Below are 26,452 nucleotides of genomic sequence, written 5' to 3'. Positions count from 1 at the left end.
TTTTTCATTAAAAGTATTCCCTTCTTGGAGAGTGCATACCCATTATCTGGTCTGAATATCCTGACAGTCGACATCATTAAAGGTATTCCCTTCTTGGAGAGTCTGTACCAATTATCTGGTCTGAATATCCTGACAGTCGACATCATTAAAGGTATTCCCTTCTTGGAGAGTCCGTACCCATTATCTGGTCTGAATATCCTGACAGTCGACATCATTAAAGGTATTCCCTTCTTGGACAGTCCGTACCCATTATCTGGTCTGAATATCCTGACAGTCGACATCCTTAAAGGTATTCCCTTCTTGGACAGTCCGTACCCATTATCTGGTCTGAATATCCTGACAGTCGACACCATTAAAGGTATTCCCTTCTTGGAGAGTCCGTACCCATTATCTGGTCTGAATATCCTGACAGTCGACACCATTAAAGGTATTCCCTTCTTGGAGAGTCCGTACCCATTATCTGGTCTGAATATCCTGACAGTCGACATCATTAAAGATATTCCCTTCTTGGAGAGTCCGTACCCATTATCTGGTCTCAATATCCTGACAGTGGACATCATTAAAGGTATTCCCTTCTTGGAGAGTCCGTACCCATATCTGGTGTGAATATCCTGACAGTGGATATCAGTCACCTGTCAAGGTTACCTGTTTCAGTTATATGATTACCTCCTTTTCTATTACACTTTTATGGTTCATCAATGTAGCTGTCAGGAAAACAAAAAGCTAATTAGAAATTATTAATGTGTTTAATGGGTTATTATTTGGTTTTATTACCCATATGGGCAGAGAGAAATGGGGAAAGAAAAATGATCTTTCTCTAGGGAAAGAAAAAACTATTTCTTCTTCTAGATGTTTTGACGTCATAAACGGTGCTTCACTATAGGCAGTTAATTATTTGTAAGAATAGTTTCCATGGTGAAAGTCATGTCAACAACTAACTTATGTCACAGGTATGACGCAATGCTGGCTCTTGTTCTAAACTTGCAAACTTATTTTGAAAATCTTCCATAAACTGATAAATATTGAAAATGGGTAATAAACAGAATACCCAACTCGCTACTTGACAATACCGGCTATCTTACACTCGTGAACTGATGTTGTTCTTCACTCACCAAAGTTTCAGGAAGGACTACATCAGTTCACTCATGCAAGATAAACGGTATTGCCGAGTAGCGAGTTGAGTATTCTCCAAGTATTTTCACTGGCCAAGACAAAGTAATTTTGGCTACTCTTTCCCAATGACACAAACTGTTACTCATATTTTCTGGCAAGCTTCAACACTATACAGATGAACATGTTCGAATCTAAATATATATATATATATATATATATATACACTTTCAACAGACTAGGCAGCACATACCATGGGATGTCAAATACTAGTTGAGAAGCACTGACCATTTTGAATGAGAGAAACAAACAACCATACACCATACAGGTGCTCTACATGAAAGCTTGATCTACCCAATTCAAGAGTAACTGTTGTGTGCTTATCAGTATTGTGTTATCAGATACACACTCCACCACAGTTTGTGTGAGAGTTGATACACGCTTTCCTACAAATTGTAACACTTTCAGGCACTGCTAGATAAAAGACGGAAACTTGAGCAATCGAATCTACATTATTCTTAATCTGCTTATGGACTTGGTGAATGTCTGACAGACGTAAAGAAAAAAATGCATCACTGGCACGAGATTATTCAAAAATCCCGAGCAATTCACACATTTCTCCAACTCTACCGGGTCCTACGAGTTAAAGGAAGACAGCCAAACGACACTGACGCATGCTATGATGGATCTCCAGTCTGCTGTCTGGGCGGTTAGCTAATAAATCCGACCAGATGATGAGATGTAGGTTCACTACAAGACATTCATGTTGTCATGGGTGGCAGGCCATGTACAGGTAGTACTAAACCAAATAACTTCCGGCTGGGTCAAAGTTGGAGGTGCACCCAACTTTTGATAGAGAAGTGAACACCACAAGTCCTATGATTGGTTATAAATGTGAGTGTGTTGGTTGTAAAAAATAATAGTTTCATCTGGGTAAAAAAAATGTGCAATTTTATTTCATCTAGTACCAATGTGTCAAGTAGCCTTGTGCTTGAAACATGTATGGGGTACCTGTAAAAAAAAGTACTCGAATTTTGTGCGAAACTAGGGTAGTCATAGACGCTACCCGTTATCTCAGAAATGAGCAGCTTGACCCCCATTTTTTTCTGATTCACTTTAAGTGTAAGGGGTGGTAGTATTTATATCCGTGGCATTTATGTCAGTTGATACGTTGCAGGTAGGAGTTTTAGCCACATATGTTACTATTGTCGTCTATGGGATTTGATTTGGTAGTATACACCCTACAGGTTTAAACCAATATGACAAAGTATCATGTAGTAGTGTTTTCAATAGAAATTTGGCAAGGCATGGTAGACTAACACTTTTGGGAAATTTTTACTTTTTTATGGGGACTTTTTAAAAATAAAAACAAAAAATTAACAATGATGTTTTAATAATGAATGGCAAAATATATAACAAGGCCATTTTATAAATTAATAATAAAGTTTATTTATAAAGGTAAGTTTAGAAATAATTATTGAAAAAGGCTTGTTTCATCTCATGGCAGCAATATGGTGCTAGACTACTGAGACAGGGTGCCGCACCATTCTAAAACAAGCCAGGGAAAACACTAATTAATGCACTCTGTACAGAATAGGGCCATGGGGACATTTATACAAAATTTGGTTACAATAGTTACCCCACCCCCAACAAGATTTGGATAGTTAACTATCAACAGCAAAATTTGAAGAAAACAAAAAACCAACTGCCAACTTAAGAATTTATTAATAACACACAAAGGACAAAAACATTATTTTCCTGTCTTCACAAAATGAGAAACAAGATACGGTTGCTAAAAAACCTTAATGTGTTTTTCTTGAACATCTGTATGTAGTTGTGTATGTAGTTCTGTACACCACAGCAATATACGGTACATGGACATATGAAATGAAGAAGTTGACACTCACCGGCAGATGGAAGTAGTCTACAGCAATATACGGTACATGGACATATGAAATGAAGAAATTGACAGACTTACCGGCAGATGGAAGTAGTCTTGGAGAGTCATCGACTGGTCGACTCCTCCACATGCCCCTTCAAGCTCCTCCTTGGTGGCACTTTCTCCTGCACCATATATACATAGGGTGTCTCCTACACACGGGGCATCTCCTGACCTTGGGGCATCTCCTGAACTTGGGGCATTCCCTGAACTTGGGGCATCTGCACACGGCAGGTCCCCCTCATCAGTGTTTTGTGTCACAACCTTGTCATCATCATTCACTGAAAAACAATACCACCAAGTTATTAAATTGTTCAACAAAAAAAGCATTCTGAAATATTTCAGAGACTTTATTTCTTAAATTCATCTGTAAGACCTTGAATAAATAGGGCCATAAGTGTATACAGCCTCCCAATATCAAGGAAAATTTAACATTTTTGAGGCAAAGGTAGCATTTTCCAGGTAAAATACCAAATGTTATGTTTAAAAATATCAGGGCAAATTTCTTTTGACCCCTCACAGTAAAGTGCCATCCTAAACACCTGAGAATGGGACACAATGTGACGGTGAGATAACACACGGGTAATACAGGAGGCAGTACGTGTACTGGACACGATGTGACGGTGAGATAACACACGGGTAATACAGGAGGCAGTACGTGGACTGGACACGATGTGACGGTGAGATAACACACGGGTAATACAGGAAGCAGTACGTGGACTGGACACGATGTGACGGTGAGATAACACACGGGTAACACAGGAAGCAGTACGTGGACTGGACACGATGTGACGGTGAGATAACACACACAGGAGGCAGTACGTGGACTGGACACGATGTGACGGTGAGATAACACACGGGTAATACAGGAGGCAGTACGTGGACTGGACACGATGTGACGGTGAGATAACACACGGGTAATACAGGAGGCAGTACGTGGACTGGACACGATGTGACGGTGAGATAACACACGGGTAATACAGGAGGCAGTACGTGGACTGGACACGATGTCACAGTGAGATAACACACGGGTAATACAGGAAGCAGTACGTGGACTAGACACTATGTGACGGTGAGATAACACACGGGTAATACAGGAAGCAGTACGTGGATTGGACACGATGTGACGGTGAGATAACACACGGGTAACACAGGAAGCAGTACGTGGACTGGACACGATGTGACGGTGAGATAACACACGGGTAATACAGGAAGCAGTACGTGTACTAGACACTATGTGACGGTGAAATAACACACGGGTAACACAGGAAGCAGTACGTGGACTGGACACGATGTGACGGTGAGATAACACACGGGTAACACAGGAAGCAGTACGTGTACTAGACATGATGTGACGGTGAGATAACACACGGGTAACACAGGAAGCAGTACGTGGATTGGACACGATGTGACGGTGAGATAACACATGGGTAACACAGGAAGCAGTACGTGGACTGGACACGATGTGACGGTGAGATAACACACGGGTAATACAGGAAGCAGTACGTGTACTAGACACTATGTGACGGTGAGATAACACACGGGTAACACAGGAAGCAGTACGTGGACTGGACATGATGTGACGGTGAGATAACACACGGGTAATACAGGAGGCAGTATGTGGACTGGACACGATGTCACAGTGAGATAACACACGGGACAGCAGTACGTGACTGACGATGGTGAGATAACACACGGGTAATACAGGAGGCAGTACGTGTACTAGACACGATGTGACGGTGAGATAACACACGGGTAATACAGGAAGCAGTACGTGTACTAGACACTATGTGACGGTGAGATAACACACGGGTAACACAGGAGGCAGTACGTGGACTGGACACGATGTGACGGTGAGATAACACACGGGTAATACAGGAAGCAGTACGTGGACTAGACACTATGTGACGGTGAGATAACACACGGGTAACACAGGAAGCAGTACGTGGACTGGACACGATGTGACGGTGAGATAACACACGGGTAATACAGGAGGCAGTACGTGGACTAGACACTATGTGACGGTGAGATAACACACGGGTAATACAGGAAGCAGTACGTGTACTAGACACTATGTGACGGTGAGATAACACACGGGTAATACAGGAGGCAGTACGTGGACTGGACACAATGTGACGGTGAGATAACACACGGGTAATACAGGAAGCAGTACGTGGACTGGACACGATGTGACGGTGAGATAACACACGGGTAACACAGGAAGCAGTAAGTGGACTAGACACTATGTGACGGTGAGATAACACACGGGTAATACAGGAGGCAGTACGTGGACTGGACACGATGTGACGGTGAGATACAGGAAGCAGTACGTGGACTGGACACGACGGTGAGATAACACACGGGTAACACAGGAAGCAGTACGTGGACTGGACATGATGTGACGGTGAGATAACACACGGGTAATACAGGAAGCAGTACGTGGACTGGACACGATGTGTGAGATAACACACGGGTACAGGAAGAAGTACGTGACTAGACACTATGTGACGGTGGTAACACACGGGTAATACAGGAAGCAGTACGTGTACTGGACATGATGTGACGGTGAGATAACACACGGGTAATACAGGAGGCAGTAGGATGTGCGGTGAGTAACACACGGGTACAGGAAGCAGTACGTGTACTAGACACTATGTGACGGTGAGATAACACACGGGTAATACAGGAAGCAGTACGTGTGACTAGACACTATGACACTATACAGGAAGCAGTACGTGACGGTGAGATAACACACGGGTAATACAGGAAGCAGTACGTGGACTAGACACTATGTGACGGTGAGATAACACACGGGTAATACAGGAGGCAGTACGTGGACTAGACACTATGTGACGGTGAGATAACACACGGGTAATACAGGAGGCAGTACGTGTACTGGACACGATGTGACGGTGAGATAACACACGGGTAATACAGGAAGCAGTACGTGGGATGTGACGGTGAGATAACACACGGGTAATACAGGAGGCAGTACGTGGACTAGACACTATGTGACGGTGAGATAACACACGGGTAATACAGGAAGCAGTACGTGGACTGGACATGATGTGACGGTGAGATAACACACGGGTAATACAGGAAGCAGTACGTGGACTGGACACGATGTCACAGTGAGATAACACACGGGTAATACAGGAAGAAGTACGTGTACTAGACACTATGTGATGGTGAGATAACACACGGGTAATACAGGAGGCAGTACGTGTACTGGACACTATGTGACGGTGAGATAACACACGGGTAATACAGGAGGCAGTACGTGGACTAGACACTATGTGTGAGATAACACACGGGTGAGATAACACACTATGTGGGTGAGATAACACACGGGTAATACAGGAAGCAGTACGTGGACTGGACACTATGTGACGGTGAGATAACACACGGGTAATACAGGAGGCAGTAGTACTAGACACTATGTGACGGTGAGATAACACACGGGACAGGCAGTACGTGACTAGACACTATGTGACGGTGAGATAACACACGGGTAATACAGGAAGCAGTACGTGGACTAACACACGGGACACAGTATGTAACACACGGGACGGTGAGATAACACACGGGTAATACAGGAAGCAGTACACGGGTGGACTAGACACACGGGTGAGATAACACACGGGTAATACAGGACGCAGTACGAGACTAGACACTATGTGACGGTGAGATAACACACGGGGCAGTACGTGGACTAGACAATAACACAGGTAATACAGGAGGCAGTACGTGGACTGGACACTATGTGACGGTGAGATAACACACGGGTAATACAGGAGGCAGTACGTGGACTGGACACGATGTGACGGTGAGATAACACACGGGTAATACAGGAAGCAGTACGTGGACTGGACACGATGTGACGGTGAGATAACACACGGGTAATACAGGAGGCAGTACGTGGACTGGACACGATGTGACGGTGAGATAACACACGGGTAATACAGGAGGCAGTACGTGGACTGGACACGATGTGACGGTGAGATAACACACGGGTAACACAGGAGGCAGTACGTGGACTGGACACGATGTGACGGTGAGATAACACACGGGTAACACAGGAGGCAGTACGTGGACTGGACACGATGTGACGGTGAGATAACACACGGGTAACACAGGAGGCAGTACGTGGACTGGACACGATGTGACGGTGAGATAACACACGGGTAACACAGGAGGCAGTACGTGGACTGGACACGATGTGACGGTGAGATAACACACGGGTAACACAGGAGGCAGTACGTGGACTGGACACGATGTGACGGTGAGATAACACACGGGTAACACAGGAGGCAGTACGTGGACTGGACACGATGTGACGGTGAGATAACACACGGGTAACACAGGAGGCAGTACGTGGACTGGACACGATGTGACGGTGAGATAACACACGGGTAACACAGGAGGCAGTACGTGGACTGGACACGATGTGACGGTGAGATAACACACGGGTAACACAGGACGGTGAGATAACACACGGGTAACACAGGAAGCAGTACGTGGACTGGACACGATGTGACGGTGAGATAACACACGGGTAACACAGGAAGCAGTACGTGGACTGGACACGATGTGACGGTGAGATAACACACGGGTAACACAGGAAGCAGTACGTGGACTGGACACGATGTGACGGTGAGATAACACACGGGTAATACAGGAAGCAGTACGTGTACTAGACACTATGTGACGGTGAGATAACACACGGGTAACACAGGAAGCAGTACGTGTACTAGACACTATGTGACGGTGAGATAACACACGGGTAATACAGGAGGCAGTACGTGGACTGGACACAATGTGACGGCGAGATAACACACGGGTAATACAGGAAGCAGTACGTGGACTGGACACTATGTGACGGTGAGATAACACACGGGTAATACAGGAAGCAGTACGTGGACTGGACACTATGTGACGGTGAGATAACACACGGGTAATACAGGAGGCAGTACGTGGACTGGACACGATGTGACGGTGAGATAACACACGGGTAATACAGGAGGCAGTACGTGGACTGGACACGATGTGACGGCGAGATAACACACGGGTAATACAGGAGGCAGTACGTGGACTGGACACGATGTGACGGTGAGATAACACACGGGTAATACAGGAAGCAGTACGTGGACTGGACACTATGTGATGGTGAGATAACACACGGGTAATACAGGAGGCAGTACGTGGACTGGACACGATGTGATGATGAGATAACACACGGGTAATACAGGAGGCAGTACGTGGACTGGACACGATGTGACGGCGAGATAACACACGGGTAATACAGGAGGCAGTACGTGGACTGGACACGATGTGACGGCGAGATAACACATGGGTAATACAGGAGGCAGTACGTGGACTGGACACGATGTGACGGTGAGATAACACACGGTACGGTAATACAGGAGGCAGTACGTGGACTGTCAAGATAAAATGTCATTTAAGCAGCTTTATATGTTAGCTGATCTCATTCTGCTCACAAAACAGCTGATTTTTTTAACTCTCACCATCCCAAAAATAAAATAAAATATTATGGTACTAGATGTATTTGCAACTGGTTATGAGAACTCTGACCAAAACAAATATAAACTAAAACTACCCGGTATATGTATGGTACGATCCATAAAATAGTAATGAGGTTACTTCCCAAACCTCCTCTTCCATGACCCACCTATTTTCTAGAATGAGCCCAAGTGATTAAATTGTGAAACTCGAGCTATGAGTTTGAAGTATAACATACTGGTTCTTGCAGTGCACGTACCTTTAAGATTGTGCAATGCTTCAGACACTGTCTCATCACCAGAACTGGGAAGTATCTGCTTTCTAGAAAAACAAAACAACAAAAAAACCACTTGGTTATTATAAAGTTTTTCTAAATAATAATTAAAAAATAACTTGCAAAAATAATATGGAAAGGAAATTGGACACTTGAAAGAACTGTTTTCAACAACATACCCCACTATTAAAACTTCACGGATTTTTTAGAGAGATTCATCATCACTGACAACTTTCAGCTTCTTGGATGCCATGACCTACTTGATGATAACAACCACACAGCTCTCCTACAAACTATGTGAATAAGTAAAAATCCTGTAATTGCTTCTTAAACAGGCATTCTGAGAGTACTGCTAAAGGTAGTACTAAACCAAATAACTTCCGGCTGGGTCAAAGTTGAAGGTGCACCCAACTTTTAATAGAGAAGTGAACACCACAACTCCTGTGATTGGTTATAAATGTGAGTGTGTTGGTTGTAAAAAAAATTAGTTTCATCTAGGCTAAAAATGTATGCAATTTTATTTCATCTAGTACCACTGTGTCAAGTAGCCTTGTGCTTGAAACATGTATGGGGTACCTGTAAAAAAAAGTACTCGAATTTTGTGCGAAACTAGGGTAGTCATAGACGCTACCCGTTATCTCAGAAATGAGCAGCTTGACCCCCAATTTAAGGGTGAGGGGTGGTAGTATTTATATCCGTGGCAAATTTTAGCCACATATGTTACTATTGACATCTATGGGATCTGATTTGGTAGTATACACCCTAAAGCAATACATGTCTCCTACTGCCCTAACAAAGTTTCTTATCTCCTAAGTTCAAGGGTCATAGCTATGTAAAAAACCGTCATGAAGGTCAAACTGGATTGTAATAGTATATGATAAAGCTATACACAAAATTTCAGCTCAATATCTCAAGGCTTTGTGAAAAAACCCTTCAGAAACCTCTAGTCGGACAGACAGATGGACAAATAAACGTACAGTCCCCTCTAGTTGAACCTGTAGGGAACTAATCAAATAATATTACTGGATATCTGTAGGAATTTCTTAAAATATCAATCAGGCTATAGATTATTGAAGCTATCTTAGTGCTAGGACATCATAAAACAGTCATTAGCTAGGACATCACTACAACACTCGCCACAGCCTACAATCAGGCTATAGATTATTGAAGCTATCTTAGTGCTAGGACATCATAAAACAGTCATTAGCTATGACATCACTACAACACTCGCCACAGCCTACAATCAGGCTATAGATTATTGAAGCTATCTTAGTGCTAGGACATCATAAAACAGTCATTAGCTAGGACATCACTACAACACTCGCCACAGCCTACAAAATGATTTGACAATATCGTAGCACCTCAGGTTTTTACAATATACGTTTCTTGACACATCAGATAAGTGGCATCTTTCTTCCACCATTTGTTAAATTAGCCTGTATATCTTATCATAAATAAGTAGTCAAAGGGTAAAAATATTGCCTTAATGACACTTTGGTACGTTTTAGCTACAGCCATTTGGTAACTAGCATTTGGCTAATTTGATATCGTCCAATTAATAAGACAGGGTCATGAGGCACTGAGTGGGATGGGTGACCAGTCCTGTATAATTAATGAGACAGGGTCATGAGGCACTGAGTGTGACAGGGTCATGAGGCACTGAGTGGGATGGGTGACCAGTCCTGTATAATTAATGAGACAGGGTCATGAGGCACTGAGTGTGACAGGGTCATGAGGCACTGAGTGGGATGGGTGAGCAGTCCTGTATAATTAACAAAGCAGGGTCATGAGGCACTGAGTGGGATGGTTGATCAGTCCTGTATAATTAATGTGACAGGGTCATGAGGCACTGAGTGGGATGGGTGATCAGTCCTGTATAATTAATGAGGCAGGGTCATGAGGCACTGAGTGGGATGGGTGAGCAGTCCTGTATAATTAACAAAGCAGGGTCATGAGGCACTGAGTGGGATGGTTGATCAGTCCTGTATAATTAATGTGACAGGGTCATGAGGCACTGAGTGGGATGGGTGATCAGTCCTGTATAATTAATGAGGCAGGGTCATGAGGCACTGAGTGGGATGGGTGATCAGTCCTGTATAATTAACAAAGCAGGGTCATGAGGCACTGAGTGGGATGGTTGATCAGTCCTGTATAATTAATGTGACAGGGTCATGAGGCACTGAGTGGGATGGGTGATCAGTCCTGTATAATTAATGAGGCAGGGTCATGAGGCACTGAGTGGGATGGGTGATCAGTCCTGTATAATTAATGAGGCAGGGTCATGATGCACAGAGTGGGATGGGTGATCAGTCCTATATAATTAATGTGACAGGGTCACGAGACACTGAGTGGGATGGATGACCAGTCCTGTATAATTAATGAGGCAGGGTCATGATGCACTGAGTGGGATGGGTGATCAGTCCTATATAATTAATGTGACAGGGTCATGAGGCACTGAGTGGGATGGATGACCAGTCCTGTATAATTAATGAGACAGGGTCATGAGGCACTGAGTGGGATCAATCCTGTATTTGAAATAGTGGCCTGGCAGTTAATTTTTCAAGAAGGAGAGGCATGTCTATTCCTCTGTGCTGTTGTAGCTTGTGATTGTGTTATATTTTAATTCCCTAAAGCTCTAAAATACGTATGGGAGGTCCTCTTTTCCCACAGACACTCCTCTCACCACATGCCGTCTTTAGTTCACAGACACTCCTCTCACCACATGCCGTCTTTAGTTCACAGACACTCCTCTCACCACATGCCGTCTTTAGTTCACAGACACTCCTCTCACCACATGCCATCTTTATTTCACAGACACTCCTCTCACCACATGCCGTCTTTATTTCACAGACACTCCTCTCACCACATGCCGTCTTTAGTTCACAGACACTCCTCTCACCACATGCCGTCTTTATTTCCAGCACGCTATATTGGTTTTCTTAGCAGGACATACTTCTTTTGACCTGCAATATTTAAAAAATAACAGCAGGCCATATTTTACTTCCTATTTCGTGCTGTGAATACACTTCAAGCATGTGCTCAACCACTGGGTCACATCCTGCCATTAACCCAGCCAATAACTCCAGTGACCTTGTCTGACAAATAATATGGAAGGCACATTTGTCTCTCTAGTGATTCAAAACTGACATCAATCATTTTTATTATGCATTAATGTTGGAAGGAGTTTTGCTTTTTTTTGCTGGAATGAAGTACTCCAGTCTAGTAATTGCCTGTAGTTGTTTAAAAGGTGGAAGAGGATTAGCTAAGGAACATGACAGATGTCAGTGACACATCTACATTTGACTACAGGATCACAGCTGGTTTATGAGCTACACAACAACAAACTGGACTGACCAGCCAGCTCTTGAGACTTACAACATTAAACAAACATTAACATCATGTCAACTGAAGTGGCATCTTAAATTATCATTTCAGTACCAGTCCTTTGAAGTTCAGAAGCACCAGTGGTGAATGAATGACACTGTCAAGGGTTCATTTTGATGACACAATTTCCTTATCTCTTTTTATTATTTGTGCATGCTTTTACAAAGTATATTCACACATGACAAGGTTAATTTGACATTCGATAACCAGTGCAGCTCGCTAAAAGCAGACAGATGATTTTCTTATGAATATTTGAAACTGTGCAGGTCTTTTGCATTAATCAACTCCTAGAATGGTGATAAAATGCCATTATGCACTAAAATGCATATTCATGTGGTTAATGAAACAGAGTAATCAATAAATCCTTTTGTTACTCATTTATGGTGCTAAAAGTATCTAAATGTGTGACTGTTATTGTCTCAGGCAGGATACAGCACAGTGGTGGAACACCTCCATGTCGTGTGATGGGTCATATAACTGATTGATACCAGTTGTTGTCTCAGGATACAGGTCAGTGGTGGAACACCTCCATGATGTGTGATGGGTCATATAACGGACTGATACCAGTTGTTGTCTCAGGATACAGCATAGTGGTGGAACACCTCCATGACGTGTGATGGGTCATATAACTGATTGATACCAGTTGTTGTCTCAGGATACAGCATAGTGGTGGAACACCTCCATGACGTGTGATGGGTCATATAACTGATTGATACCAGTTGTTGTCTCAGGATACAGCGTAGTGGTGGAACATCTCCATGACGTGTGATGGGTCATGTAATTTACCGATACCAGTTGTTGTCTCAGGATACAGCACAGTGGTGGAACACCTCCATGACGTGTGATGGGTCATGTAATTGACCAATACCAGTTGTTGTCTCAGGATACAGGTCAGTGGTGGAACACCTCCATGACGTGTGATGGGTCATGTAATTGACCGATACCAGTTGTTGTCTCAGGATACAGCGCAGTGGTGGAACACCTCCATGACGTGTGATGGGTCATGTAATTGACCGATACCAGTTGTTGTCTCAGGATACAGCGCAGTGGTGGAACACCTCCATGACGTGTGATGGGTCATGTAATTGACCGATACCAGTTGTTGTCTCAGGATACAGCGCAGTGGTGGAACACCTCCATGACGTGTGATGGGTCATGTAAATGACCGATACCAGTTGTTGTCTCAGGATACAGCGCAGTGGTGGAACACCTCCATGACGTGTGATGGGTCATATAACTGATTGATACCAGTTGTTGTCTCAGGATACAGCGCAGTGGTGGAACATCTCCATGACGTGTGATGGGTCATGTAATTTACCGATACCAGTTGTTGTCTCAGGATACAGCACAGTGGTGGAACACCTCCATGACGTGTGATGGGTCATGTAATTGACCGATACCAGTTGTTGTCTCAGGATACAGCGCAGTGGTGGAACACCTCCATGACGTGTGATGGGTCATGTAATTGACCGATACCAGTTGTTGTCTCAGGATACAGCGCAGTGGTGGAACACCTCCATGACGTGTGATGGGTCATATAACTGATTGATACCAGTTGTTGTCTCAGGATACAGCACAGTGGTGGAACACCTCCATGACGTGTGATGGGTCATGTAACTGACCGATACCAGTTGTTGTCTCAGGATACAGGTCAGTGGTGGAACATCTCCATGACGTGTGATGGGTCATGTAATTTACCGATACCAGTTGTTGTCTCAGGATACAGCCCAGTGGTGGAACACCTCCATGACGTGTGATGGGTCATGTAACTGACCGATACCAGTTGTTGTCTCAGGATACAGGTCAGTGGTGGAACACCTCCATGACGTGTGATGGGTCATGTAATTGACCGATACCAGTTGTTGTCTCAGGATACAGGTCAGTGGTGGAACACCTCCATGACGTGTGATGGGTCATATAACGGACTGATACCAGTTGTTGTCTCAGGATACAGCGTAGTGGTGGAACACCTCCATGACGTGTGATGGGTCATATAACTGATTGATACCAGTTGTTGTCTCAGGATACAGCATAGTGGTGGAACACCTCCATGACGTGTGATGGGTCATGTAACGGACTGATACCAGTTGTTGTCTCAGGATACAGCATAGTGGTGGAACACCTCCATGACGTGTGATGGGTCATATAACTGATTGATACCAGTTGTTGTCTCAGGATACAGCGCAGTGGTGGAACATCTCCATGACATGTGATGGGTCATGTAATTTACCGATACCAGTTGTTGTCTCAGGATACAGCACAGTGGTGGAACACCTCCATGACGTGTGATGGGTCATGTAATTGACCAATACCAGTTGTTGTCTCAGGATACAGGTCAGTGGTGGAACACCTCCATGACGTGTGATGGGTCATGTAATTGACCGATACCAGTTGTTGTCTCAGGATACAGCGCAGTGGTGGAACACCTCCATGACGTGTGATGGGTCATGTAATTGACCGATACCAGTTGTTTCAGGATACAGCGCAGTGGTGGAACACCTCCATGACGTGTGATGGGTCATGTAATTGACCGATACCAGTTGTTGTCTCAGGATACAGCGCAGTGGTGGAACACCTCCATGACGTGTGATGGGTCATGTAACTGACCGATACCAGTTGTTGTCTCAGGATACAGCGCAGTGGTGGAACACCTCCATGACGTGTGATGGGTCATATAACTGATTGATACCAGTTGTTGTCTCAGGACTGGAACACCTCCATGACGTGTGATGGGTCATGTAACTGACCGATACCAGTTGTTGTCTCAGGATACAGCGCAGTGGTGGAACACCTCCATGACGTGTGATGGGTCATGTAACTGACCGATACCAGTTGTTGTCTCAGGATACAGCGCAGTGGTGGAACACCTCCATGACGTGTGATGGGTCATGTAACTGACCGATACCAGTTGTTGTCTCAGGATACAGCGCAGTGGTGGAACACCTCCATGACGTGTGATGGGTCATATAACTAATTGATACCAGTTGTTGTCTCAGGATACAGCGCAGTGGTGGAACACCTCCATGACATGTGATGGGTCATATAACTGACTGATACCAGTTGCTGTCTCAGGATACAGCGCAGTGGTGGAACACCTCCATGATGTGTGATGGGTCATATAACTGACTGATACCAGTTGTTGTCTCAGGATACAGGTCAATGGTGGAACACCTCCATGACGTGTGATGGGTCATATAACTGACTGATACCAGTTGTTGTCTCAGGATACAGTGCAGTGGTGGAACACCTCCATGATGTGTGATGGGTCATATAACTGACTGATACCAGTTGTTGTCTCAGGATACAGGTCAATGGTGGAACACCTCCACGACGTGTGATGGGTCATATAACTGACTGATACCAGTTGTTGTCTCAGGATACAGCGTAGTAGTGGAACAATTGTTTTGCAGTCCAATGATAAGGAAAATAACGTCAACCAGGAGATTGTGACTCAAAATGCACATAAGGCAAGCTGTGCATATAAAGTGTAAATAGCACATGCAGAACAGAACACCTCTGGAATATCGAAGGAAATGGTTACACAACCATTTTCATAGCCAGACTTCAAGTTTGACTAAAACAATGCATACATTCATTTGGATGACAGGAACTTTTTTCTGCTAGTATATATATATATATATATATATATATATATATATATATATATATATACTAGCAGAAAAAAGTGATACATCTATCTATCTATCTATATCAATAAATCTGTCTGTCTGTCTGTCTGTCTGTATATCTATCTATCTATCTATCTATCTATGTATCTAACTATCTATCTATCTATCTATCTATCTATCTATATACATACATATATATATATATATATATATATATATATATATATATATATATATATATATATATGCACCTCTCTAATTATAAGCTAGAGTAAGTTGGAGAAAGTTCAGTTCAATTGAAACTGAGCACATAGTCCATGGGCCACATACCGAACACCCCCCCCCCCCCCCCCCCCGGATTTTTGGAGACAAGTATTTTTAGATACCTCATTATATATGAATTTAATATCTGCTTGTCTGCAGCAAAAATGTTGGTGGATTTAAAAAATATCGCCATTTGAATGGGGGTACCGTTGCACATTTTGTGTCCTAAAAACACTATATTAAAAAATTAAATATAGCGATAAAGTTGTCATCCATATAAATTTTTAACAGATATAAGGCCAAAATTAATGATATTCATCCTATACTAGATGTTAATAGTAACAAACCAAATAACAATGCAATATGTGGTATGAATAATGATATACTCATCAGCAAAAGTTAAGCAATACCTGAAATGCATTATTTTCTATATTTACACATATTTTGGGCTGCTTGAACCTTTTACTATTAAAAATTGCACTGTATTTAATATATTGAGGCAGCATTATTCAAATATGGTTCAGTATATCTGCCTATACTATACTCAACAAAATTAATTAAGGTCCAATAGATATTTTAGCATTTTCCTTTAAATATGGGGGAAAATACAAATTCTTCCGTTGAAAGTTGTCAGCATTGTGGCATGTTCTTAAACTTAATGACTTAAATAACAATTTTGAGGGAACACACAAAAAACATTCTGAACAAATGTGTAACAAATACTTGTCTAATGCTCATTTCAATATTTTTCATAAGTATGTGAAATACCCAGTGTTTTTTGCGTGTATAACCAGTAAAAGTTTACTGAAACAATGTATAGAAGCCATATATTACCAAAACATGCTAAAATAATATGACAGTAACAAAGAATTATATTATAATATAAGAAAGTTTACTAGCCCTTAATTAATTTTGTCGAGTATACATGTATGTGCATCAATATTATGAATATGTCCCTCTTTACTAAACACCAGTGTTAAAAATTTAAAGCATCAGTTTTGTGTACCTACCATAATTTCTTTTGCATTACATGTACAAGTCATCTATCTCACAGAAGTTCATCTTATACTAGTCTGTGTTTGTAATATTTTTAGATTTGCCTTTATATTTACATTGTGCTTAACTTATGCTCAGGTGTATATAATTAGTTTCTACATCAAATATTGTCTAGGAAAGTTTTGACTTCCTTTCATATTCCTTTGCATTTTCATGCAATTAAAGTATGTCTGTCATGTTCACAATTTCTGGTATTCTCCTTCTCCAGGCTCTGCTCTGGTTCTCCCATCAGTATGTCCATCAGCTCTCATGGTATCATATCACTATTTCATCTCTAGTGTGCCTTCTAAAATTTCAAAGCCATATGACCATTTGGTTGGGGAATAGCCTGGTATGTGTGGCATGACTGATACCAAATGACAACTTGGCAATTTGTTCTCTTTATGTGCATTCTCAGTGAATGCATACATGTAGAGTGGAGAAGGCTGATTTATACTCTACTGTAGTTCAATATTATCATCCTTGGTTTGGCTACAAACATTTCCAGATATTTCTCAAGTCATGATGTTTTTGTATGTTATTCGCACCTGCACTCCCATAGAGAAGATATATGAAATGATCTGCTTCTTAAATATATGAACATCAGTTTTTGCTGAACTTCCATGAGCTAACAACATTTCAAGGAAGTCTTGGTGTTGCTTGAGAATGTTCAAAACCTCCAGTTTTCCATTCTGCATAAAAGCACAGGTGGAATTGCTAGTTGGTGTCTTCCCTGCATCCTTAATGATGCTGTGCACATCTATAAGATGCCTCTTGTTGCCAAATTGAGTGTATACAAATGTCCGTATCTGGGATGGTGAACTGGCAGCAATGTACAGACATTGAACTATAATCTTTGTTTCTGCATTTTCTTGTGCACTTTACAACACCCTCAGACATGGTTTGCGTTTGAAACATGTACTTTGTCTCACAAATAGAACCCTCTTCCCAAGAAGCTGAGGGCAGAGTTTTCTTTTTTTCATTTAAATGATCTTCTAGTCTCTTAAGACTTTTGTAGGGATTCCTTAGATCAAGTGTGGCTTGGAAGAACCCCTTTCACATGAGAAATTTAGTGCCAAACCACGAATGCTGTTATTATGCTACTGTGGATTAGTTGCAAACCTTCCATCCAGTAGATATTCCCTGAAAATATGCAGTACCAATAGAGCAAATTGGAAGAGAGCAAATTGCCATGGTCTCATATGGTATTAGTCATATCACAAAGTCCAGGGTATTCCTCAACCACTTAGAAATGGCTGAGAAATGTCCAAAGAAATACTGAAGCTGAATTGGATGGTAGGTGATCTGATAACAAGAGCTGTTGACATATTGAGGGAGGAACAAGAGCAAAGGCCCAGAGGACAAAATAAGAAATTACAGATATTGTGAACATAATAGACATTATATTTGAGTCAGATGATAAGACTGAAATAGGAAAGAAAGTCAAGTACTAGATATGCCTGATGACTATATCTGATGTCAATTATATAAACCTAAGCATAAATTAAGCACAATTTAAATACAAATATGTTTTTAAAAATAGTACAAGCTTCTGTGAGATAGATGAATTGCAAATGTTTTAACACACATGCCGAGGAAAGGTACTTATAATTGGTTGGTACTAAGAACAGAGGGACATCTTCATAAATTTGTGAACATAGTATATAAACTCCATATACTTAACCATATTTGAATAATGAAGCCTCAATATGCTATAGAAAACCCCCAGGTCAATTTGTTTTTTTAATAATAAAAGCTTCAGGCAATCCTAAGTATGTGTATACATAAAAATTTATACATTTCTGGCATTGCTTACTAGTAGCTTATTTTTAGAAGTATATAAGTATTCATACCTCATATTATATTGTTTTGTAATTGTTATTAACATTACTTAATAGAATAAAAGGAAGGATGTAGAAATAGAAAATTGTAAACTTCACATATATCATATTTGGGTCACATAAAATGATTGAGAATTGGGAATGAAAGTTAGATTTTTATAGTGCTAGATATTTGCCTGATGACAATATTCTATGTAGATATCAAATATATACACCAAAACATAAGTTAAGCATAATATAAATAGAACTGCAATTCTAAAATATTACAAAAAGCAACAAAAAACCTAGCTATTGTAAGATGAACTGTTGTGAGACAGATAAATTGTATATGTAATGCAGACTTGCCTAGAATGGTATGTAAATTCACTTTTTATGTTTGTAAGACTTGTGTGTAATATAAAAATGTTCAAAATATCCATGTAAATGGTTTATACAGCATGTACTGCACCATATTTAAGTAATGCTGCCTTCAGATATTAAATACAATACAATAATAAAAGGATCAGAATGTTTTAGGTACGGTATGTATATATACACATGTACATAAAGAATTACGTATATCGGGAACTGTGTAACTTTTGCTGGTGAGTATACCCCCTGTACTATATCCATACCACATATATTGCATTGCTTTGTGGTTTGTTGTTATGAACATGTAATTTAGCATGAATAGCATTCATAATTTGGTCTTAAACCTATTCAAAATATGTCTGGATGTTAACTTGAACATTGCCATGCAGTTTTTTCATTTACTATGTTTGTAATACTCAGGACATTTCAAATTCATTGACTCACGATGCTTAGTCAGATGCCAAAAATGTATTATTTTTTGGTGGAATACATTCACCAGTAACCCAGCTTTAAAGTAAAAGCAGTGATATAGTCCAGAATTATTTTCAAATATTTTTGAAAATTATGTGGAACATTCACCTTGATCAGAAATTTGCCCTGTTAAAAATAAATAGGGTGCCTACACTCAAACGTGCCCTACAGGCACACCCACCAACAGATTGCCTGCAGACAAGCTGATTTGAATATGTCTATGGATAGGCTTCAAAGATATACTCATCTTGAAAAATCCCTTGGGGGGGGGGGGGGCTGGGGGGGGGGGGGTGTTATAGTGGGCCCACGGTCTAACAATTTGTGAGCCACAAGTGATCCTGTGATAGATTGTGTTCCGAAGTATGTCCTACGCTTTATTACCCAGACTCATTAACGGACATGCAGCTGACAATATTTTTTCCAGACCTAAAAACTCTAACACTTTTTTTCAAATCCAAACTGAGGGTAAAATTCTACAGGGATAGCAGCAAATGCATTATATTATTGAAAGAAGACACTTCTATTGTTGAGTGAAGCTCTAGAGAAATTTACCAAACCTGAATGTAACCTTTAAAATAAAAAAAAGACACCACCAAAATATAATTCAGTACAACCTGGAGATTTATAAATTTTTCAAAGTCATAGTCACTGACAGGAATCTGATTCCATCAGGGATGTTAAAACGGGACCGTTCATTTTCATAGGCAACTATAGTCCGTCCCACAGTGAACGCTTTTTTTTATATTGTGGAATTTACTACAAGTTATTCATTTCTAAGCTGAATGTTTTCTAAATTGCACACAAAAATAGTTTTCAAACACTTTTACTTTTCTTCTTACGTCAAATCAAACTGAAATTATTTACAAAAACATTTTTGTAGGAGAAGGGACGGACTATAGTACATTTTATGAATAATATTTAATTTATTCTAGGTAAAGAACTGCACAAACGAAAATAGTGAAATGAGGGTTTGTTAGCAGTCCTCGAATCCTAGTATAGTGCCATGCTTGAGGTCCCTTCATCTATTCCTGCCATGACACACTAAAATGACACTACAGACTTGTAGTCACTATTTACACAGACACATCACAGACGATGAACAAGCCATAAAGAAAGCTACTGAAATCAGACTAAGACCAGATGTAAATAGGAGTGCAGACATGTAGAATACATCACTAGTCCACTGGACAGGTATCAACCACAAGTTACTAGTCGACCACAATTCCTACTAGTCCATCTGACAATCTATAGAACAATATAGTGTTAGAACACATCTACAACCTTCACTTCAAATGATCAACCTATGACTTCCTTATTCACCACCTCAACACTTACTTTAGGTTAAGCTTTATTATATGATAATTAAATTTACATTACATTCATTACAATATAACGTCATCCCATTGGTCCACCTCTAGCAACAGGAGTTTGTTCATTTCTCGATGAACGTAATAATTACGTTGTCAGGGAACGTCATACCTGATGATGTCATTTTCTATTGGTATTTTGTCTTAATGAGCATTGTTGTTTAAAATAATTAAAAATAAAATGTGAACTTTTAATGTTATTATTAGTAAATATGTTTCAAATTTAATAATCTGCAAACTTATGTGAGAATGGCTTCGCCGATTCACACAAGTTTGCGGATGATTTTTTTTGTTCATACCCTGATAAACATAAAAGAAATAACAGACAATCCTTAATTATACAACATATATTGCATTAAAAAGTGAAAGCTATATTATGTTTGACTGAAATACACATTTATTGATTCTGTATTAGATAGCTGAGGAGACTATGTTCCCTGAGTTTAAACAGACCCTAACCTCTTGGCAAGGCTCAAAATAGACTGCCTTTCTAGCTAACAAGCATACCAGCCTGAATGGAGGTTATACTTAGCCATGGACTGCCTTTCTAGCTAACAAGCATACCAGTCTGAATGGAGGTGATACTTAGCCATGGAGGTGATACTTAGCCATGGACTGCCTTTCTAGCTAACAAGCATACCAGTCTGAATGGAGGTGATACTTAGCCATGGACTGCCTTTCTAGCTAACAAGCATACCAGTCTGAATGGAGGTGATACTTAGCCATGGACTGCCTTTCTAGCTAACAAGCATACCAGTCTGAATGGAGGTGATACTTAGCCATGGACTGCCTTTCTAGCTAACAAGCATACCAGTCTGAATGGAGGTGATACTTAGCCATGGACTGCCTTTCTAGCTAACAAGCATACCAGTCTGAATGGAGGTGATACTTAGCCATGGACTGCCTTTCTAGCTAACAAGCATACCAGTCTGAATGGAGGTGATACTTCGCCATGGACTGCCTTTCTAGCTAACAAGCATACCAGTCTGAATGGAGGTGATACTTAGCCATGGACTGCCTTTCTAGCTAACAAGCATACCAGTCTGAATGGAGGTGATACTTAGCCATGGACTGCCTTTCTAGCTAACAAGCATACCAGTCTGAATGGAGGTGATACTTCGCCATGGACTGCCTTTCTAGCTAACAAGCATACCAGTCTGAATGGAGGTGATACTTCGCCATGGACTGCCTTTCTAGCTAACAAGCATACCAGTCTGAATGGAGGTGATACTTCGCCATGGACTGCCTTTCTAGCTAACAAGCATACCAGTCTGAATGGAGGTGATACTTAGCCATGGACTGCCTTTCTAGCTAACAAGCATACCAGTCTGAATGGAGGTGATACTTAGCCATGGACTGCCTTTCTAGCTAACAAGCATACCAGTCTGAATGGAGGTGATACTTAGCCATGGACTGCCTTTCTAGCTAACAAGCATACCAGTCTGAATGGAGGTGATACTTAGCCATGGACTGCCTTTCTAGCTAACAAGCATACCAGTCTGAATGGAGGTGATACTTAGCCATGGACTGCCTTTCTAGCTAACAAGCATACCAGTCTGAATGGAGGTGATACTTAGCCATGGACTGCCTTTCTAGCTAACAAGCATACCAGTCTGAATGGAGGTGATACTTAGCCATGGACTGCCTTTCTAGCTAACAAGCATACCAGTCTGAATGGAGGTGATACTTAGCCATGGACTGCCTTTCTAGCTAACAAGCATACCAGTCTGAATGGAGGTGATACTTAGCCATGGACTGCCTTTCTAGCTAACAAGCATACCAGTCTGAATGGAGGTGATACTTAGCCATGGACTGCCTTTCTAGCTAACAAGCATACCAGTCTGAATGGAGGTGATACTTAGCCATGGACTGCCTTTCTAGCTAACAAGCATACCAGTCTGAATGGAGGTGATACTTAGCCATGGACTGCCTTTCTAGCTAACAAGCATACCAGTCTGAATGGAGGTGATACTTAGCCATGGACTGCCTTTCTAGCTAACAAGCATACCAGTCTGAATGGAGGTGATACTTAGCCATGGACTGCCTTTCTAGCTAACAAGCATACCAGTCTGAATGGAGGTGATACTTAGCCATGGACTGCCTTTCTAGCTAACAAGCATACCAGTCTGAATGGAGGTGATACTTAGCCATGGACTGCCTTTCTAGCTAACAAGCATACCAGTCTGAATGGAGGTGATACTTAGCCATGGACTGCCTTTCTAGCTAACAAGCATACCAGTCTGAATGGAGGTGATACTTAGCCATGGACTGCCTTTCTAGCTAACAAGCATACCAGTCTGAATGGAGGTGATACTTAGCCATGGACTGCCTTTCTAGCTAACAAGCATACCAGTCTGAATGGAGGTGATACTTAGCCATGGACTGCCTTTCTAGCTAACAAGCATACCAGTCTGAATGTTCCTTTTCTTGAAGCTGTCCTTTTTGCCTTTTTTTCACTAATGAAATGTCACTTTAATTTTTTGTTTTATTATAGTTACAGAAGAAATACATTTTGATTTCATATAATAATTAGGAAATCACTCAAACGTTTTGTAGGCCAATATCCAATCCATTCTGAACTGTCTAAAAGGTCATGTGACTGACATTAGTCCATTACATCCAGTTTAGTCCAATATATTTACTGTCAAACTGAATTCAAATTAGATTACATCCAATTTAAATTGACAAGATTTGAAAATTTAAAATGTTTCTTTCACTTGGAACATGTTGACATTTTCCTGTTATAATCTAGAATGTATATGAAGTTAATTTCCAAAACACGATATATGTCAATTTCAATATTTTGGAGTTAGCAGTGATGGTACACTGATGTTATTACAACTCAGCAATACAAAATAGAGTTATGTCAAAACACAATATATACCCCAGTATTCAAGATATCAAAACTGTACTTCATGTGATTTATGCTCCATCATGTTTGAACAGGTTATGGCTGCTTCTGTAAATCACTGCCATGAGAAACCAGTTAAAACCCAGTTGGGAGATGCAGTTGAGATTTGTGTGTTAATACCTAAGAGTTAAATGGTCTTTGGTCAGCATTGTAGAAGTTTGGTAAAATCTCCATTTCCGTTAGTACAAAAGCAAAATCTCCGGCAATAGCAGTAACCTAAGAGATTAATTACCTAGTTGTTTCATTGGTTTCCACTCTGATAAAGATTAACATACAGGTTACCGTAAGCCGTATTTCCCCAGGGAGCCATCCACGGTTCAGACACTCTGATAAAGATTAACATACAGGTTACCGTAAGCCGTATTTCCCCAGGGAGCCATCCACGGTTAAGACACTCTGATAAAGATTAACATACAGGTTACCGTAAGCCGTATTTCCCCAGGGAGCCATCCACGGTTAAGACACTCTGATAAAGATTAACATACAGGTTACCGTAAGCCGTATTTCCCCAGGGAGCCATCCACGGTTAAGACACTCTGATAAAGATTAACATACAGGTTACCGTAAGCCGTATTTCCACAGGGAGCCAGCCACGGTTAAAACATTCTGCCACAAATCACATAAAAGCCCAGACTGCAAGTAAAAGATTTCTGTTTGCCCAGACCCCACAGGTGGTCTGTGCTGACCAGTAAAACAACAGGCAATGACATTAATCACCGATAAGATAAATGGATCTTGAGTACTGATGCTGTTACGTGCCAGTGGCAATACCAGTAGATGCTAACAGTATAAACACCATACTGCCCAACAATACCAGTAGATGCTAACAGTATAAACACCATACTGCCCGACAATACCAGTTAGATGCTAACAGTATAACACCATACTGCCCGACAATACCAGTAGATGCTAACAGTATAAACACCATACTGCCCGACAATACCAGTAGATGCTAACAGTATAAACACCATACTGCCCGACAATACCAGTTAGATGCTAACAGTATAAACACCATACTGCCCGACAATACCAGTTAGATGCTAACAGTATAAACACCATACTGCCCGACAATACCAGTAGATGCTAACAGTATAAACACCATACTGCCCGACACAAGTGGCTCAGTGAAACATATCTTGTAATACTGATTGCTGATTTGATGCTGATGTTATCTTGTGAGGAAGTAAAAAAAACAACAAAAAAAACATTTTTTTTTTTTCTTTTCTTTTCCAGTAATAAATAAATCAGCGTGAAGCTAAATGTAGTAGCTAATCCCAGAGTTAAAATAGGATAAGATAATTAAAAAATTGTTTTGCTTGTAGACATTCCACTTTGAGAACACTATATACCAAAGATAAGTTACATCTAAAAAGGTAGCCTGTTGGCATTTTGATAGTTTCAACTACCTGAAGTAGCCTGTTGGTATCTTGATAAGTAGCCTGTTGGTATTTTGATAGTTTCAACTACCTGAAGTAGCCTGTTGGCATTTTGATAGTTTCAACTACCTGAAGTAGCCTGTTGGTATCTTGATAAGTAGCCTGTTGGTATTTTGATAGTTTCAACTACCTGAAGTAGCCTGTTGGCATATTTGATAGTTTCAACTACCTGAAGTAGCCTGTTGGTATCTTGATAAGTAGCCTGTTGGTATCTTTATAGTTTCAACTCTATGCTGAACGTAGGCTTCATAGCAAGAGTCTACCTGAAGTAGCCTGTTGGTATCTTGATAGTTTCGACTACCTGAAGTAGCCTGTTGGTATCTTGATAGTTTCGACTACCTGAAGTAGCCTGTTAGTATTTTAATAAAGGTGAGCATACAGGTAAACAGTAAACTGTATCAATTAACCAGCTGGAAAGTCTAAATGGTAAATAATGAACAGGACACAGCATGAAGAACCAAGACCAACACATGTTACACAAGTACCATTATCCCAGTCCAGCAGTCTGTGTGCTTATTAACACAGATCTCTACCTACCCTTAATCCCACACACAAACACAAGTACCATCATCCCAGTCCATCTGCCTGTGTGGTTATTTACACAGATCTCCACCTACCCTTAATCCCACACACAAACACAGCACTTTAATTGCTCAATAGCAGGTGTGGCTTCTTCTGCTTCCTACAGACAAGATAGTGCCATGATGGTGAGTGTTCTTCAGAAAAGATAGTCTTATCATAGTGAGAGCTTTATAGACAAGATGGTATCATGATGGTTAATGGTCACTGGGTCAGATCAGTGTCAGACCTCCCACTACAAACAGTAAAACACAAATCAATTACATTGGCCTGGACATTCAAGAACTCCAGATGTCAGCTGCTTTATGGAGATGATCCTCTTTCAGAAAGAATAGTTAAGA

The 26,452-nt window shown here is 41.1% G+C and overlaps 1 protein-coding gene across 1 annotated transcript in view; it reads right to left on the bottom strand.

Annotated features, from left to right (window-relative positions):
* Nucleotides 1-26,452, bottom strand: part of LOC121367402 (histone deacetylase 6-like) — a 247,932-nt gene that overhangs the window by 42,864 nt on the left and 178,616 nt on the right. Inside the window, exons 34-35 of the mRNA XM_041491555.1 lie at nt 8,829-8,890; nt 3,089-3,330 (exon numbers count right to left, since the gene is read on the bottom strand). Coding sequence (XP_041347489.1) covers nt 3,089-3,330; nt 8,829-8,890 — 304 coding nt within the window. The remainder of the gene's footprint in view (nt 1-3,088; nt 3,331-8,828; nt 8,891-26,452) is intronic.

Source organism: Gigantopelta aegis, chromosome 3, assembly GCF_016097555.1.
Source record: "Gigantopelta aegis isolate Gae_Host chromosome 3, Gae_host_genome, whole genome shotgun sequence".
NCBI classification, from domain to species: domain Eukaryota; kingdom Metazoa; phylum Mollusca; class Gastropoda; order Neomphalida; family Peltospiridae; genus Gigantopelta; species Gigantopelta aegis.
The sequence above is the reverse complement of the archived record's forward strand: the minus strand, read 5'-3'. Positions and strand labels throughout refer to the sequence as shown.